Genomic DNA, 16,128 nt, shown 5'->3' with positions numbered 1-16,128 from the left:
TTTCACTGCCTGCACCCAGGATCTGTACGGAGCAGGCCGTCCCAGGGCTGGCTCTGCTGTCCCGAGCCTTGGCACCTTCCACTCATGGGATGAGAAACGTGTCCTAGCCAGCTCCCCCCTGCACAAACCCCATACAGCAAGGAGTCAAGAGGTATTCCTGCAACGCAGACAACAGCCCAGGCAGCAGTCACTGAGATGCAGGCCGCAAGGGAAAGTGCAAAACGATCAGTGCAGGTGGCCAGCATGGCTGGCAGCCCCTCAATGCTTATCTCTGGCCTTGCTTACATCGCTCCCATTTCTCCCGTGCCCATCTCAGAGGTTTACATGGGATTAGCCCCATTTTGTGGACAAAGCAGGGAAGAACGGCGTCTCATCTGATGCGCCCTCACCTCCCTTGATGCACAAACTCCTACCACTGATGCTCAGAGGCAGCAGTCAGTGGAAGAAACAACGGGTACAGTAGGAGAGGGGTGAACGCCCCAAAAAGTCTTGTCTAAAATCAGAGGTAAAGGTCTCCTGTTGGCCCTGCTCCACCCAGTTATCTCCTGCCTGACCTCAGGAACGACGAGAACAAAGTCCTCTGCTAAGGAACAACGCCTCGTTGGAGGTGATGATTAGATTAAGCCCGCTAAGTTGATCAACCTCCTCACTTCGAACTAGACAAGGCTGCAGTCACATTTCATAGCCTACAAAAGATTGCTGCAGAAATGATGATCCCACAGACAACTCAATTCAGACACATAATAGAGCAAAAGGTGGAAGCTGGGGGGAAATCACATCCCAGGGAGCCACCAACAAGGGACACCAGGAAGGCAGAATCTCCCCTCCTAAACCAATGAGATGAGCAGGGTAGAACTGTGAGATTTTGATCTCGTCGCAGGGAGATGCAACAGAATTCTCAGATGAAATAACTAGGGATTAACACATTTCACACTGATAATTTGGAGCTGCTTAGCAGTAGTCAGGTTGAACACCTGCCAACACAGCCCATTACATCACCAACACTGGAGAACATTGCGCGGAAATGTGTTTCGAGGAAGAATTTCACTCTGGACAAGGCAGCAACACACGGGCCAGGGCCCTGCAGCCAGAGAGCAGACTTTAACTTCTGCTCACTGACAGACCTCGAGAACCAAACGCTGACATGAGCTTTTAAAACCTGAAGCCATCCAGACGCTCTCAGAAGTACTATCAGCATGAGAGCCCCAGCTCCAGATGGACATCTGTGGGAAGGCTGTGTGCTGCAGGCCACTGCTGTGCTGGTGCCCACTCCTCAAACACAAACCCTCCCAACCCTCACAGTGCTCAGGAGCACGACTGCACTCCATTATCCCACCATCCAGACTCCATGCCCGCCCAAATCCCCCAGGCAGCACCACCCAACCCTCCAAAGCAGCTCCGGGCTCCCAACACCAAAAGGGCAAGGAGCTGTCAGAGGAAAAGCCACGAGGATGCTGAGGGCTGCAAGGAGAGGCTGCAGCACCTGGGCTCCGTCAGCCTGGAGAAGAGAAGGCTCTGAGAGACCTCACTTGATTTTCTAGTACCTGAGGAGGCTATGGGAATGCTAGGGAGGGTTGCACAAGGATGTAGAGCAACAGAACCAGAGATAATGGTTTTAAAGTAAAAGAGGGGATATTTGGATTCTGTATAAAGAGAAAATTCTTTACTCAGAGGGCTGCCCAGAAAGCTGTGGATGCCCCATCCCTGGAGGTGGCAAAGGCCGGGCTAGATGGGGCTCTGGGCAGTCTAACCGGGCTGATACCGAGCGCCCTTGCCTAGGAACGGAGTAGAACAGGATGGGTCGCAAGGCCCCTTCCCCCAGCCGCGCTACGGCTCCGCGCACTCGGAAGGACACGGGGAACCCAGGGAGATCCCGTGCGGAGCCGGATCAGCGCTCTGCCCGGGCCCAGAAGGAAGCAGCTCCCGCCTCGCGGTGCCGCACCACCGCCGCGGGCAGCGGGCAGGGCCGGGAGCGGCGGGGCGGAGGCCGCACGCCGGCAGGGCTCCGGGGAGAGGCCGCGCTACGAGGCTGCGGGCGGGGGCTCGGAGGCGGTCCCGGGGCCGAGCGCAGCCGGAGCTCCGCGGCCCTACGGCTACCGGGGGCGGGGAAGCGGCCGGAACCTGGGGGGGCGTCCCGAGGAGGAAGCGGGCGCGACGGGAGGGGGAGCGGGGAAGCCCCGCGGCACTCACCGTCCCGCTGCGGCGCGGCCCGGGCGGCGCCCAACGCTACCGGGCACGAAGCGATCGCGGCGCTCGGCGGCTGGGCACGACGTCACGGCTGCGCCTGCGCGCCCCGCCCCGTCGGCCGCGCGCACCGCCCGCCGCCCCTCATTGGCCGCCGCTCGGGGAACAGCCTGGAAGGAGCGAGGAAGGGCGCGGCGCGCGTGCGCGAAATGGGAGGTGGCCGCGCGCATGCGTCATCGAGGGGGTGGACACACGTGCATCACACAGCGCATGCGCGGCGCTTACTATTGCGGGGGGGGAATTCGGCGCTGTGTACTGCGGGGCGCGGGGGCTGTCCGCGAGACGACACGCGAGCACAGCCCACGCGTGAACCCCCCCACACCTCACCTTGACCGATCGTCTTCCAATGATAGGTATCGGGTCCCCTGTTCACCATCCACACGGGTGGGTGATCAGCACCCAGGGGCCCACCCCTCCATTCTGTGTCTGAGACAGAAATCAGCAGGCACCACTGAGCCAAAGAGTCATGAGATTTAATAACAAAGGCTACAAAAGAATATAAAAACGAAAGGTGGGCTCCTGCACCACGGGACATGGGCACTGACGCAGCCTGAGTGCTGCTGGGTAAAAAGCAAGCACTGGGGTACACACACAGACATCCCCATGTATCCTCTCTGGTCAGGACTCCCTGCCCCACCCCTGCTGGAGCTACTTCAGGTCCATGAAGCGGATGTCCATGATGAGGAGGAAGTTCTTGGGCAGTGGGCGAGGAGCAGGCGAGAGCACAGTGAACACCTGGCGCTCCAGATCTACGCCAGTGACCACAATGAAGCCAGCCACGCTGGTCTCCGAGATGTTGTCATCAGGGCTGTCAGCCATGCTGACGCTCAACAGGTGGTGCACCATGTCCCGCCCTGGCGTCACCGGCACCAGCTTCAACTGGTTGTCCTCCTGCGACATGCCCAGCGGCAGGCAGGAGTCAGGGATGGTGGGAGCCCCCACCTTGTAGATCTTAACATCAGAGAACTTGACATCAAAAGCATGGGGGTAGAAGCAGCCCCGGAAGCCGTAGAAATATTCCCTGATGCGATCGTCTCGACACTCCCGTCGGAAGTCCTTGGAGCGCTCCACCACCCCACCAGACTTGGGGAGCAGAACAGTGCGCACAAAGTGGGGCAGGTCTCTCTTAAGCTCATTGTAGAGCCGCTCCTGGTCCAGCACCACCACCACATCCACCTCAAAAGCTGAGGCGGCATGCACCAGTGCCTGGTAGCCCGAGCCCTTCACCCAGCCACATGTGTTGATGACGCAGCCACTGACTGATGCGCGACGGTTCACCTCACATCGCTGGTTGAAGACATCAGCCAGGCGGGACGTGATCTGCAGGCAGATATTGGGACATGAGGATAAAGCACACGGGGTTGAGACGGATGTTTCTGTTCCCAAAAGACATCAACCCAGCTGGAGGCCATGTGATGAGGACCTTCCCCATTCTTAGGGATGCAGCAATCATCGGCAACGCTCCTAACGCACTCAGTGGGTTTATTTACTGCTGAGATGCAGAGGCAATGCCCAGGGCATGGGCAGCCACTTAGGCTGAAATCCTTCCTTGCCTGCCTCCCAGTCAATAGCCACAAAGGGGCAGCAGCCACATTCAGTGCTGAAGCTGTCCATAAAGCACATTATATGCACTAAAGGCTGCTGGACCACACAAGCAGAGCTACTCCCCAATGTTCCACAGATAGGACAAGGGCAAGTATGGGGCTGAGGGTAGCCTTCAGCCAAACAGGGGCTTCTAACCATCACCAAACAGCAAACAGAGAAGGATGCTGGGGATTCAGACCAGTTTTATACCCTTCATATTTTTGTTGGACTTCAGTGCTTACCTCAGTGTTGCACTACGGTTTTACACAACAACAAGACTAGCTGGGCAATCCCTGACTCACAGGGCCAGGCAGGACTCCCTGGAGCACCCACCCTTCTCCAAGCAGGGCCAACCCCGAGATGACATGCTAGGAACTCCACATGCTCACCTTGTTGTAGAGCTTGATGTTGGTGCCAGGTGTGGTGGAGCCAAAGTGGTAGACCAGCGGGGCCTGCAGGGAGAAGCCCTCCTCCACGTCAGCCGGCCGCTCGATGTAGAGAGCACCCATGGTGCCAGGGATGGAGACGGAGCCCTGCCCCACATCCAGCTCCACAAAAGTGGGCCGGCGCCCCAGGCGCACAGCGTAGTTCAGCAGCAGGCGGCACACAGTCGACTTGCCCACATCGGTGGGGCCCACCACCATGACACGGGGGCCCCGCTCGTCCTCGCGCTCTGCCTGCCGCCGCATCTGCTCCAGGGCCGTGTGAGTGTTGAGGTAGAGCAGCATAGGGGTGTCCTTGGAGACATATGCCACCTCGGTGCGCCCGCTGAGCTGCACAGTGCAGCCGTGCCAGGTGAAGACGGCCACCTTTGCACCAGCATCAAAGGTAAACTTCTTGTTGCGAGTGAGCTCGGTACCAAACACCTCAGCCATGCCGGTGAGCAGCTCCATCTGCACCGTCTGCGAGGCCTCTACCTCGAAACGCAGCTCTGTCTCCCGCTCGAGCTCGAATTTTGCCACCTGCTTCTTCTCATCGCCGCCATCATCCGCCATCGCCGGCCCGGCCCGCTGCGGTAGGGCCGAGCCCTCAGCCCGGAGCCAGGCAACGGTGCGTAATAGCGCCCGGTATCGCCCCGCGCGCCTGCCAGGGCTCCAGCAGCGCTGTCGCGCTTCCGTTACTTCGCAATATGAGACGGAAGTGAGGTCAGAGAGGAACCGGAAATGAGGTCAGAGCGCTGTGCGGAGCGCGTGGGGTGTTGCCATGGCGGCCGTGCGGGGCCCCCTGGGGGATGCAGTCCGAGTGTGCTGCGGCGTGCCGCTCCGCGGTGCTCGTCTGCATCTCATCAGCAGAGCATCTGCTAGGGGGCTGTGGCCATGGCCTCTGCCTCTCTTCACCGCCCCCGGCCCCGCTACGTGCCACAGGCACGCCGGGAGCGGCGCTCCCCTCCTGCCCGGGGCTCGCTGCAGCCGCCCCGGTGTCTCTCCGCAGTGCGCGGTAGCCGGGATAGCGGGCGCAGCCCGGTGCCGGGGGCAGCGGTGACGTAGTGCTGGCGGGCGGTGACGTCTCGGCGCGGGGTGAGGGCGGTGACGTCGAGCAATGAGTCACGGCGCCGTGATGCAGTCCCCGGGCGTGCGGCGCTCCCCTCCCTTCCCCCACACCCCCTCCGCGGCCGCCTGGTGCCCCCGCCCCGCACCGGCGACAACGGCAGCGGGGACGACGGCAGGCGGTGAGCTGAGGGGCACGGGGGGCGATACGACGGTGCTGGGGGGCACGGCGCTGCCCCCTCCTCACCCCATCGCGCTTAACCCTTCGCAGGTCGCCCCCCTTTACCGCCCGCTTCTCACCCGGGGGGGCCCTGGGCCGCCGCGCCCCACCCCCGGTCCCGGCGGGACAACGGCTCTCAGCACGCTGCTGCGCTGCTTCTTCCCCTGCGAGCGGCTGTGCGGGGGCTGCACCATGCCCCCCGCACCCCCGCGGCCCCCCGGGGCCCTGCCACCCGCCGTGCCCCCTGCCCGTCGCCACCGGGTCCCTACCACCACTCATCTGCCTCCCCGGACCTTCCACAGCTACCTGCCACGCTCTCACCGCACCTACAGTTGCGTGCACTGCCGTGCACACCTGGCCAGGCATGAGGAGCTCATCTCCAAGGTGCCCTCTCTGCGCCCGCGTACCTCCCCGGGGCCCCGGGGAGGCCATCTTCCCTTCTGCAGTGTCTCAGGGAAATAGCGAGCATCTCCCTCAAGGTGTCCCCAGGGTGGTGGTGTGTGTCCTGTGGTATCCCTCCATGCTGTCCCCCAATGCTATCTCCTCCACGGTGTCCCCTCTGTGGTGTCCTGAGAGTGCCAGGTGTCCCCCTGTGCCCATACTCCCCACAGTGTCTGCATGGCAGAGAGCGTCTCCCCACAGTGGCGATGGAGGAGGGGGGTGAGGGTGGCACAGGGGATGCTGGGTTGAGTCATGCTGTGTCCCTGCAGTCCTTCCAGGGCAGCCACGGCCGTGCCTACCTGTTCAACTCAGTGTGAGTACCGCAGTGGGGATGGGATGCTGGGAGGGGGCAGGGGCAAGCTATCACCCACCCAGAGCACTCTGTCTGGTGCAGGGTTAACGTGGGCTGTGGCCCAGCCGAACAGCGCCTTCTGCTCACTGGGCTCCACTCTGTGGCTGATATCTTCTGCGAGAGCTGCAAAACCACCCTGGGCTGGAAATACGTGAGTGCACCTGGCACCCCCGACCTGGGGGTGGGCATCACCCTGGCACCCCAATCCCTCAGCCTGGGTACCCCAAAGACATGATATGTGCACTCTGAGACCATGGTACCACAGATCCCTCTGGGTTACCCAAACCCCTGGTGCAGCACACTGTGTGAGCACCCCAAACCCATAATGAAGGCAGTGCCTTGGCACCCCAAATCCATGGCATGTGTCCCGTGATCTGGCCCCAGAGGGGCTCAGGCTGCTGTCCCCACAGGAGCAGGCATTTGAGAGCAGCCAGAAGTACAAGGAGGGGAAGTTTATCATTGAGATGTCACACATGGTGAAGGAGAACGGCTGGGACTGAGCAGCACGGCAGGGACACCCCAGCAGCACCTTCCCCTGGCAGGCACCTGGCACTGGAGTACTGACATGGGCCCTCCCCACTCTGCTGTGCAGTGGGGGCACCCCATGCCAGCCTGTGCCACCCACCAGGGTGGGGGCATGGGGCTCGTCACCAGCACACAGAGGCTGCGGGCAGCTTTTCTAGAGGAATAAAAGCTTTTTGTAGGAAGCTGTCTAGTGTCACCTTGGAGCGCCAGGGGGACGGCAGCTGGCACACCATCAGCAATAGTGTGCCCCCTCCAACAGGAGCCAGTCAGTGACTCGGAGCTTTTATTGGGGCCCAGAGCAGATGGGGGAAACAGAGGCATAGGAGCTGCTGGGGTGCCAGGAGCACCCAAGGGGGGCAGAGGATTTGGGAGGTGTGGGAGGGAGGAGGGAGAACAAAAGGATGTGGCTGGAGGGTTGGTTGGAAGGAAGGAGTTGGAGTGAGGAGGGAAGGAGGGAGGAGATGGAGAGATTTAGGGGAGCAGAGAGGGAGGAACGGGAAGAGGGAGAGAGGGGTGGAGGGAGGAAGAAGAGAAGGCAGGTAGAAACAAGAGAAGGAGGGAGGGAAGAAATGGAGGTGAGGAAGGAGATGGCAGGCATCAGGCCTGGGGGTCACTAAGGCGTCCCATGAAGAGGGGGATGGCATTGGCTTCATCCCAGAGCACAAAGAGGAAGGGCTGCAAAGCCTCCAGCTGCAGAGCAGTGCGAGCCACCGAGGTGGCCATGGCACCCGCTGCCTCCACACCTTTCTCATCCAGCGTCAGCACAGCCCGGTGTTGCACCGCATCCACTGCCACCGCCGGGCCCCGCGCCAGCCCACACAGTTCCGCATCCAGGAACAGCCCAAAGTCTGCAGCAGCCAGCCTCAGTGCCATTGCCATGGCACGGGGGCAGCAGGGGGTAGGGGCATCGGGGACAAGGGGAAACCAAAGAACACCAGGAACAAGGAGGGAATGACAAACAGCACAGGAGTCAAGAGGACATAGGGGACATGGAGGTACTGGAGCCACTGGGGCCACCAGAGACACGGGGCTCATCAGGGAACCAGTGGACACAGGCATATGAAAACAACTAGAAACACGGTGGGCACCAGTGACACTGGGGGCACTGAGGTTGCAGGAGAAAGGTGCAGGAGATCTCCTGCAGGGTTATCATCTGTCACCTTCTGTGCAGGAGGTGACATCAATCCAGCACAGGCAGGGGTGGGGGGATGCCTTACCCATGTCATGCACCATGTCCACCACATCCATGGCACGGTCGAGGTGCAGGCGTGGCAGAGCCACGGTAGTGGGGCGCATGGGGGTGTTGGCTGCCCGCTGCAGCAATGCCAGGAAGGTGGAGGGGTCCAACGTTTGCTCCACAGCCCCCAGTGCCTCTGGGGGTCCCCTTGGCACCAGCACCACCAGGCTCAACCTCCCACTCAGCTCCAGCCGCCCCACCTGCAGTGTGACATCATAGCCTGGCATCCCCATTCAGCGCCATGGGAGCGATGCCATAGCCTGGCTTCCTGTAAGTGCTCCAGGGGTGATGTCACCACCTGGCATGTCCCTTTGATGCCACAGCAGTGACATCATGCTGTGACATCATGCCCCACAAGCACAAGGATGCAGTACCTGGACCTGCAGGCGGGGATCAGTGAAGGAGGCCACCGGGTACTTCTTGCTGGTCATGGTGAGCACGTCCACTGGCTGGTACCCATGGCGCATGAAGGGCAGCAGCACCGTATGCTTGGTCTTGAATGGTTTTTGCCACCGTGCTGCAGAGAAACGGTGGCCATGGAGTGGGGGTGTCATGGGGCTGAGGGCCCACCAGGGGATGGGGGAATGGAGGTTGACAGATCCCAAGGTGGCTCCCGAGGTGGATTTCAAGGCAGATCATGGCTATATCCTGAGGAATTGTGCCATACCCTGGAAGTACACGGCACTGAGCAGCACCAGGCGAGGCTCATCAGGCAGCTGGGACAGCAGTTGGGGCACAAGCCCACGTGTGACCTTGCACACCCACTCATTGATGCGTTGCAAGTCCAGGCTCTCATTGCCACTCAGCTCCTGCGGCTGCGCCTTGTAGAAGTGCCACGACTCGTTCAGGAAGCGGGGTCGGAGGTGCATGTCTGCATGGTAGCATGGGTGACGTCACCCCCTTGCCCACCCTGCTGTTTGTCCCTGCCAGTGCCTGTCTTACCTGAGTGGTAGAAGATATTTGCAGCAGAGAGCAGCCCTGACACGTTGACAAGCTGCCGCAGGGCGCCGTGCACACAGGTCAGCCCCGGCCGGTACCCCAGGATGGCAGCCAGGCGCTGCTGGGTCTCACCGCGGGCACCTGAGGGTAATGGTGAGGCTCAGCAGGGCCCGGCAGTCAGGAGGGCCACACAGGTGTGTGGGCTGCACCACGGGGAGCCCCTCACCCAGCAGGAGGTGTGACAGCCCCAGGGCCACGTTGAGGGGGGAGAAGAGCAGGTTGGTGCCGGGTTTGGCAGACTCTGCCATGTGCTGGTAGAAGCGTAGGGCAAAGGTGCCCAGTGCCTCGGCCACCTCTGCCTTCTGCTCCCTTGTTGGTGCCCTGCATGTCTCAGCTGGCTCCTCATCCCCAGGGCACGGTGGGGTGACTGTGCCTGGAGGGGTGCTAGGGGAGCCTGTGGTGGTCCCAGGCTCAGGTGTAGCCATGCTCCCATTGGCAGCAGTGCCAGGCTCAGGTGTAGCCATGCTCCCATTGGCAGCAGTGCCAGGCTCCTCGAGTGCTGCCACAAATTCCTCAGGGCCCAGCGGCTCCAAGGCCTGCAATACGGCATCCAGGCTGGGTTCCTCCCTGGAGCTGGCATTGGAGATGGGCACAGGCTGGGTTGGTGTCCCTGTGTCCCCAGCTGGGCCTGTGGTGGGATGTGGGTACACCATCCGTGCTGGCTGCACTCTGATCAAGTTCATCTTTCTGGGAGGAGTGGTCTCCAGCACGGACACCTGGACACAGGGACACCAGTGAGGTTGGGCAGGGGGCACCTGGTTGCAGGGAGCCCATGTCCCTGCACCACACTTACCGGGGTGACAGAGGCAGTGACCGCAGCCACCAGGCATACCAGCAGCAGGCAGAGCTTCATGGTGAGCAACCTGTTGGGAAAGCACTGCTCAAAGGATCAGCTGGAAACCCGGTGCCCCCCCTCCCCGCTCCAAATACCCCCTTGGCACCGAGCATCCCGTTCCCCATACCCACAAGCCACACACCCTCAGCACCAGGTGCTCCCTGCACGACACCCCCCACCCGCCTCATGTGATGCAGGGGCAGCACCCCGGGCCGACCTGGTGCCCATCGGGTCGCTTCCCAAGTGTCCGTCCGGGTGCAAGGGGTAACTGGCCGGATCCAGGCCTCCGTGGTTAAAGATTAAGGAGGGTAGGAGGCCGCAGAGGCTTCCCGTAAATCAGCCGGGAGGTGCTTAGGGGCCAGGCTTGGCGGGGGCACCCAGCTGTAGCGCAGCCCCCGGCATCACACGGTCCCGCCCCGGGCTGGAGGACCTGCCCCCTTCCGCAAGCATTGGCTGGGAGGCGCGGTGGGCATTTTAACCGCTCCATCTCTGCGGTAACGACGGACAGCCTGACCATACCGGACACGTTTCTCCGCTGCCTAGGCTGGTGCTGGGGCCACCCAGCCCCTTCAGGGCGGGGGACGAGGAAGGCCCTTAGTATTCCCCTCCCCTACAGCTGCGGTGCTGTCTGCCCCGCAGCACCTCGGGTCTGGTGAGAGTCTGGCCACTCTTCCCCTCGACTCTCTGACCCCGAGTCATTACGGTGATCCCACCCGCTCCATTTCCCACGGCTGGCAGCCGAACCCGGGATCTTCCTCGTCCCGGGGTGGGATGGGACAGCGGGGTTACGCCCCCTACGCAAAGCAACCCCCGGCCGGAGCTCTGCACTCCCACCCATCCCCACGTGCCGCCGCCCAACCTGCCCCCACCCATCCAACTCTGCCCTCGGGGTGGGACCGAGCTTTTTACCCCGCCCATCCCAGAGAGGGTGTCCCCGGAGAGTCCAGCAGCGGCACTGAGCGCCGGACATCATCGGCCATGAGCAGGCGGCTCGCCATGGTGCGTGGGGTCAGCGGGGGGGGACACCCCGCTATCGGCACCCACCCTGTGGGGCAGGAGCGGGGCGGCGGGGCCGTGCGCGTGTCGGGGTGCGGAGGCCCGGTAGTGGGGTGCGGGGTGGCAGTAGCCAGGTAGCGCCGTGCGGAGGGGATGGATGCCGACAGCGGGGCGCGCACCCGGGGTACCCGTGCAGCCGTTCCGCTTTCGTTTCCCCGACGGGGACCGCTCAGCGAGGGGGCGTGTCCCGACGGGTGAACCCGCCTGTTTGGGGGCGAGATCGGCTGGGTGACACCGCCCATTTTTGGGGGGGGGGGGGGACGGTACCGTGGGTTGTCCCGCCCCGGGGCTCACCGCAGGCCCCGCCCACAGGAGCTGGAGGAGGTGCGGCGCTGGGGCGGGGTCCGCGACCTGCACTTGGTGGACCGCGACGTGCTGCGCTGGAGGGGACTGCTGCTGCCTGTGGGCATGAGGGGGCTGGGGAACGGGGGGGGGCACTGCGATGTCCGTGGGAGAAGGGGTATGGAAGTGTCACACGGGTGAGGGGGGTCTGCAGGGGAAGGGGTGTGGGAGGGACACGGGGAAGTCCCAGGGGGGCCCTGGGGACATGGTGGGGGTTTGTTGGGGCGCTCCTTAAGAGGCACCGTGCAGGGTGGCAAAGGGATGTGGTGGGGTTCACCATGGGAAGGCATGGGGTAGCTGGGCTGCTGCCCCCCTGTGGGGCCAGCTGGAAGCCGAGGCACTCTCACTGCTGCTGCAGAACAATCCGCCCTACAACGCTGGCGCCTTTCGCTTCGAGCTGGCCTTCTCTCCGCATCACCCCCTTGTGCCCCCCCGCATCACGCTCCTCACCAGCATCCACCACCCCGGTGTGGGTCCTGACGGCACTGTGTGCCAGCCCCTCACTTCCCCTGAGAGCTGGGAGCCCATCACCTGCGCCACGCACGGTGAGTGCTGGGGGCTGGGCTGGGGGCCACAGCAAGTGTCCTCGCTGATGCTCCCCCTGCGTCCCACAGTGCTGCAGGACCTGCTGCTGCTGCTCGACAACCCCAGCACCGAGCGGGTGCTGCGCCCTGAGCTGGCCCGTGAGCTGAGCGAGAGGCCCGAGGCCTTCCTGCAGCAGGCAGAGGAGCACACCCGACGCTATGCTGAGCCGCGTCCTGACACCCCCAGGCTCTGAGCCCCCACCTCAGTGCCCCCTGCTCTGTACATAAAGCTCCCCCCTCACTCCCATGACCCCTCGGTGTGAAGCTGTCTGGGTGAGAGACAAGCCGCCATGGCATGGCACTGCAAACTTTTACTCCTAGAGGGTGGGGGACAAAGTGGGGAATGGGATCAGGGGGGCCTCAGCGCTTCTTGGTCTTCACTAGCCCCTTGGCCACCAGGCTGCGGTACAGCTCCTGCACGTAGGTGTAGATGCACTTGGCATCCGGCACCGCCAGCCGCAGCATGTCCTCCACCTCCAGCAGCTGGGCACAGTCGACACGCTCCCTGCAGGAAAGGCATCACCACGGGTGCCCCATGGGCAGGCAGGGCTACAGGGACAGGAACACACTCACTCTGCAGTGGTGAAGGCCAGGGTGAAGTTACGCTGGCGGTCGTGAGGCTCCAGGCTGCTGTAGTCAAAGGCGTCGGGAAAGAAGCTGTGGATGAGGGCACAGAAGGCCAGGCCACTGCTCCAGCTCCCCGAGAAGTTCTGGATGTCCACATGCTGTGTGGGTGGGTGAGCAGGAAGGGGGAGGGGGGGGGTCAGGATGCTGCTTGCCCTCTGCCAGCCCCCAGTTCCCCAGTACTCACCTGGTAGCCACGTGTCCTGGCACGGCACCACTCCAGCAGCATGGCCTTCACTGAGCCCGTGGCTCCCACACGCTTCAGGTGTGGGGCCGGGCCTGTGGCTGCCCTGTGGCCAACCCAGTGTTCCCCATTGGTGCATATCCCTCAGGGGCTCAGCACTGGTCAGTGCTACCCTCAGTGCCCCATGTCCCACTCAGTGTCCCTCAACTACCCCATGCTCCCAACTGTTCAATGTCCCATATCTCTCATTGTCCCGTGGCTCTCCCCAATGCCCCATGCACTCCAGTCACCCCACTGCCCGTGTTCCTCCACTGCCACCCATTGTCCCCTGGCCTCCCCACTGTCCTCGCTGCACCCTAGCCTTCCCAGGCCCCACTCACCCCCCAAACTTCTCCAGGATGGCACTGCGTCCATGTGCCCGGCTGCTCATTCGTGGCCGCCCCACAGATGCCACCCTGGGGGGCACCCGGCCTCGTGGCCCCACTGTAGATGCACCACTGGGAACACAGGAGTGGAGGCTGTGAGCAGGAATAGGGTCACCACTGTGGATATCACCTATGAGAACAGGGTCCAGGGATGCCAGCAGTGGGGCAGGTTTATGGGGCAGCTCTGGTGCTGGCTGCTCTTCTGTTCTCACCTCTCACTGTCACCTGAGCCTTCATTGCCACCAGCTGCAGGGGAGAGCAGAGGAGTCAGCAGAACAAGAGGGGGCAGCTGGCACAGAGCCATTCCCTGCAGGCACTGGGGGCAGCCATAGTGCCTGGGAGCACTGCAGAGGGTCCCAAATGGGGCAGCTGGGACTGGGAACAGAGGAACTCTACGCTGTATATGGGGATCTGAAAGGCACCCTGGGAGAGGGCCCACCCCATCTGCATTCCTTATCCCAGTCCTCCTCCTGCCTCCCTTGCCCTGGAAGGGGATCCCTGTGCCCACCTCAAGGCCCTACCTATTGTGGCCCTTACCTGTGGGGGATGTGGGAAACACAGGGGACGAGGGAGATGTGGGAGACATTGGTAATGTGGGAGACACAGGGGAGGTAGGGGAGAGCGGGGTGGTAGGGCTGGCAGCCCCCTCCGTGGGTGAACAGGGGGGAAACTCAGGCCACAGCTCATCGTCCTCATCCTGCAGCCAGGTGGGCTCCTGTGGGCATAGGCATAGTGGCTGTACGGCCATACCACCATCTCACTGCTGCCATCCATCCCGCTGCTGCCACCTCACACCCCAGCCCAGCCACAACTGTCCCCTGTGCCATCCATCCCCCAGCCCCAACTGTGCCACTCGACCCGCAGTGATGCCACCCCTGCCCCGCCAGAGCCACCCATCCCCTGGCAGTGCCACCCCATTTGTGCCCCATCTCACCTGCAGCCCCTGGGTGCTGCTTGCTGCTACTGGTCCGGGCCCTGGTTCAGCCTCCTCCTGTGGCACCGCACTGCCTCTGGCCTGCCCCTCGGCCTCATGCTCAGCAGCCTGCCCTGCTGCAGGCTCTTTTCCAGAAACCTCTGCAGCCTCAGTCTCACTCTCAGCATCCCCTGCTGCATTGGCCTCACTCCCAGAATCCTTTGCAGCCTCCTCCTTAGCCTTGCTCCCAGCGTCCTCTGCTGCCTCTTGCTTAGCTTCTCCCCCAGAATCCTTTGCAGCCTCCTCCTTAGCCTTGCTCCCAGCATCCTCTGCTGCCTCTTGCTTAGCTTCTCCCCCAGAATCCTTTGCAGCCTCCTCCTTAGCCTTGCTCCCAGCATCCTCTGCTGCATCTACCTTGGCCTCACTCCCAGAATCCTTTGCAGCCTCCTCCTTAGCCTTGCTCCCAGCATCCTCTGCTGCCCCTTGCTTAGCTTCTCCCCCAGAATCCTTTGCAGCCTCCTCCTTAGCCTCACTCTCTGCACTGTCTGCAGCCTCACCCTTAGCCTCACACCCAGCATCCCCTGCTGCCTCCCCCTTAGCCTCACTCCCACAATCCTCTGCTGCTTCTACCTTGGCCTCGCTCCCAGCATTCTCTGCTCCCTTCCCCTTGCTCTCACTCCCCCCATCCCCTGTGGCCTTCTCCCCAGCCTCTCCTCCAGCACCCTCAGCCTCTCCCTGCCCCTCCTGTGCTGCACTTTCCCCGCTGTCCCCTCCTACTGTCCCCTCTGTGGGCTCTGACGATGTTTGTGCAAGGTCACTCAGAGCAGTGTCACCCAGGTCGGGAGCTTCACCGGTGGTTGGGGTCTCCATGCTCCTACTGCAGGCTGCAGGGCTGTCACCAAGATGTCCACTGTGCCTTCATCCCGTGCCTCCATCCCATACAATCTCACTGCCCTTCCTCTGCCCCTCAGTAACTCCTGCCCGCCCACCCCAGCTGTCCCAACACAGCCCCCAGTCCCCATTCCATCCCCACTATGCATCCTAGACCCTCTCTGCCATCCCCCATCCCACCCCCGCCAATCCAATCCCCATTCCCCAGTCCCCTCCCCCGTCCCCTCCTGCCCCCTGCACGCCCCATCCCACCCCAACCCATTCCCCATTCAGTTTTCCCTCCTGCCCCCTCCCGGCTCCTCCAGTTCAGTCCCAGTTCCACATCCCGTTCCCTACTCCCAACCCCGAGCCCCCTCCCGCCCACCCCATCCCCTCCGATCCTCGTTCCCCACCACAAGCCCCCTACTCCCACCCGACCACCCCCCCCCAGTCCTCCGGCGCCCGGCAGCCTGGCTCACCCCGCTCCGCTCGACCCGCGGCCGTGTGATCGCCGCAGGTGCCGCCTTCAGTCAGCGCCGACGGGGCGGGCCGGGGGCCGGAGCGGGGCACTGCGGGGAGGGCAGGGGAAGGGGGGTGGGATTCGGGCGGTCGGGCGGGGCCTGGGGACGGCGAGGGCTGGAGGATGGCACAGGGGGGGAACACAGGGGACACGGGGGACGTAGGGACCACAGATGCACTTGAGGACGGGGGATCACGGGTATACGCAGGACGCGGGGGGACACGTGCACATGGGAGCACGAGGGGACGTGGAGGGTCAAGGGGGGAGATATGAGGACCACACGGGAGCATAGAGTGACACGGGAGGGGGGGGCGCGAGAGGCACAGGCATGTGGAGGAGATGGGTGACACGCGTGGGAAACGAGGGAACGCGGAGAACACTTAGGTATGGGGGAGAAGGGTGACATGGGGAACACAGGGTACACGGTCACATAGAGAGACACAGACACACGGGGGCAGAGACGGGACGGGCAGATCCAGGGGGACACGCGGAGGTCACGCGTGGGCCGGGCCGTGGCTGGGGGGTGCCTGCTACATGCCCTGCCTCACAGCTCGGCTGTCCCCGCCCATTGCCGCTCTGCTCCCACCCCGTTGGAGCCAATTGCGGCCGAAGCGCGCGGTCGCTCCGCCCCCTCTGCTTTCGCTCTATCAGCGCCGGGAACGCGCTGTTATCCCGCCCCCAACCAT

General features: G+C 63.0%; 5 protein-coding genes across 10 annotated transcripts; 2 read left to right on the top strand and 3 right to left on the bottom strand.

Annotated features, from left to right (window-relative positions):
- Window positions 1-2,696: 2,696 nt before the first annotated feature.
- Window positions 2,697-4,860, bottom strand: CLP1 (cleavage factor polyribonucleotide kinase subunit 1). Its single transcript, XM_065755066.1, has 2 exons — window positions 4,218-4,860; window positions 2,697-3,564 (listed from the first exon to the last, which is right to left on the bottom strand). Exons 1-2 carry the CDS (start codon window positions 4,821-4,823, stop codon window positions 2,893-2,895), a joined length of 1,278 nt encoding a protein of 425 aa, XP_065611138.1. The 5' UTR covers window positions 4,824-4,860; the 3' UTR covers window positions 2,697-2,892.
- Window positions 4,861-5,331: 471 nt separating this feature from the next.
- Window positions 5,332-7,078, top strand: YPEL4 (yippee like 4). Of its 3 annotated transcripts, XM_065755062.1 has the most exons (5): window positions 5,334-5,497; window positions 5,587-5,919; window positions 6,246-6,289; window positions 6,371-6,479; window positions 6,739-7,078. In XM_065755062.1, the coding sequence occupies exons 2-5, from the start codon at window positions 5,728-5,730 to the stop codon at window positions 6,826-6,828; spliced, it is 435 nt and encodes a 144-aa protein (XP_065611134.1). In that variant the 5' UTR covers window positions 5,334-5,497; window positions 5,587-5,727; the 3' UTR covers window positions 6,829-7,078. The 3 variants fall into 3 exon arrangements, with proteins under 3 accessions (XP_065611137.1, XP_065611134.1, XP_065611135.1); XM_065755065.1 differs by having other exon boundaries at window positions 5,332-5,497; window positions 6,371-6,827; XM_065755063.1 differs by lacking the exon at window positions 5,334-5,497 and having other exon boundaries at window positions 5,542-5,919.
- A 44-nt stretch (window positions 7,079-7,122) lies between these two features.
- SERPING1 (serpin family G member 1) lies at window positions 7,123-10,307 on the bottom strand. The gene is made up of 8 exons (XM_065755061.1): window positions 10,142-10,307; window positions 9,883-9,952; window positions 9,256-9,805; window positions 9,033-9,170; window positions 8,758-8,961; window positions 8,465-8,607; window positions 8,071-8,290; window positions 7,123-7,701 (listed from the first exon to the last, which is right to left on the bottom strand). Exons 1-8 carry the CDS (start codon window positions 10,150-10,152, stop codon window positions 7,451-7,453), a joined length of 1,587 nt encoding a protein of 528 aa, XP_065611133.1. The 5' UTR covers window positions 10,153-10,307; the 3' UTR covers window positions 7,123-7,450.
- A 567-nt stretch (window positions 10,308-10,874) lies between these two features.
- LOC136060488 (ubiquitin-conjugating enzyme E2 L5-like) lies at window positions 10,875-12,145 on the top strand. The gene is made up of 4 exons (XM_065755060.1): window positions 10,875-10,923; window positions 11,293-11,382; window positions 11,681-11,867; window positions 11,937-12,145. Exons 1-4 carry the CDS (start codon window positions 10,903-10,905, stop codon window positions 12,098-12,100), a joined length of 462 nt encoding a protein of 153 aa, XP_065611132.1. The 5' UTR covers window positions 10,875-10,902; the 3' UTR covers window positions 12,101-12,145.
- A 58-nt stretch (window positions 12,146-12,203) lies between these two features.
- On the bottom strand, window positions 12,204-15,724 carry SMTNL1 (smoothelin like 1). Of its 4 annotated transcripts, none has more exons than XM_065755055.1 (8): window positions 15,402-15,724; window positions 14,074-14,944; window positions 13,677-13,854; window positions 13,352-13,385; window positions 13,095-13,256; window positions 12,718-12,820; window positions 12,480-12,631; window positions 12,204-12,411 (listed from the first exon to the last, which is right to left on the bottom strand). In XM_065755055.1, exons 2-8 carry the CDS (start codon window positions 14,920-14,922, stop codon window positions 12,267-12,269), a joined length of 1,623 nt encoding a protein of 540 aa, XP_065611127.1. In that variant the 5' UTR covers window positions 14,923-14,944; window positions 15,402-15,724; the 3' UTR covers window positions 12,204-12,266. The 4 variants fall into 4 exon arrangements, with proteins under 4 accessions (XP_065611127.1, XP_065611128.1, XP_065611130.1 ...); XM_065755056.1 differs by having other exon boundaries at window positions 13,095-13,232; XM_065755058.1 differs by having other exon boundaries at window positions 13,095-13,211.
- Between the last annotated feature and the right edge of the window lie 404 nt (window positions 15,725-16,128).

This window comes from Cyrtonyx montezumae, unplaced genomic scaffold, assembly GCF_038088225.1.
Source record: "Cyrtonyx montezumae isolate F1298 unplaced genomic scaffold, pur_monq_1.0 scaffold_10, whole genome shotgun sequence".
Taxonomy (NCBI): domain Eukaryota; kingdom Metazoa; phylum Chordata; class Aves; order Galliformes; family Odontophoridae; genus Cyrtonyx; species Cyrtonyx montezumae.
Note: the sequence above shows the minus strand (reverse complement) of the source record. Positions and strands in the feature narration are given on the sequence as shown.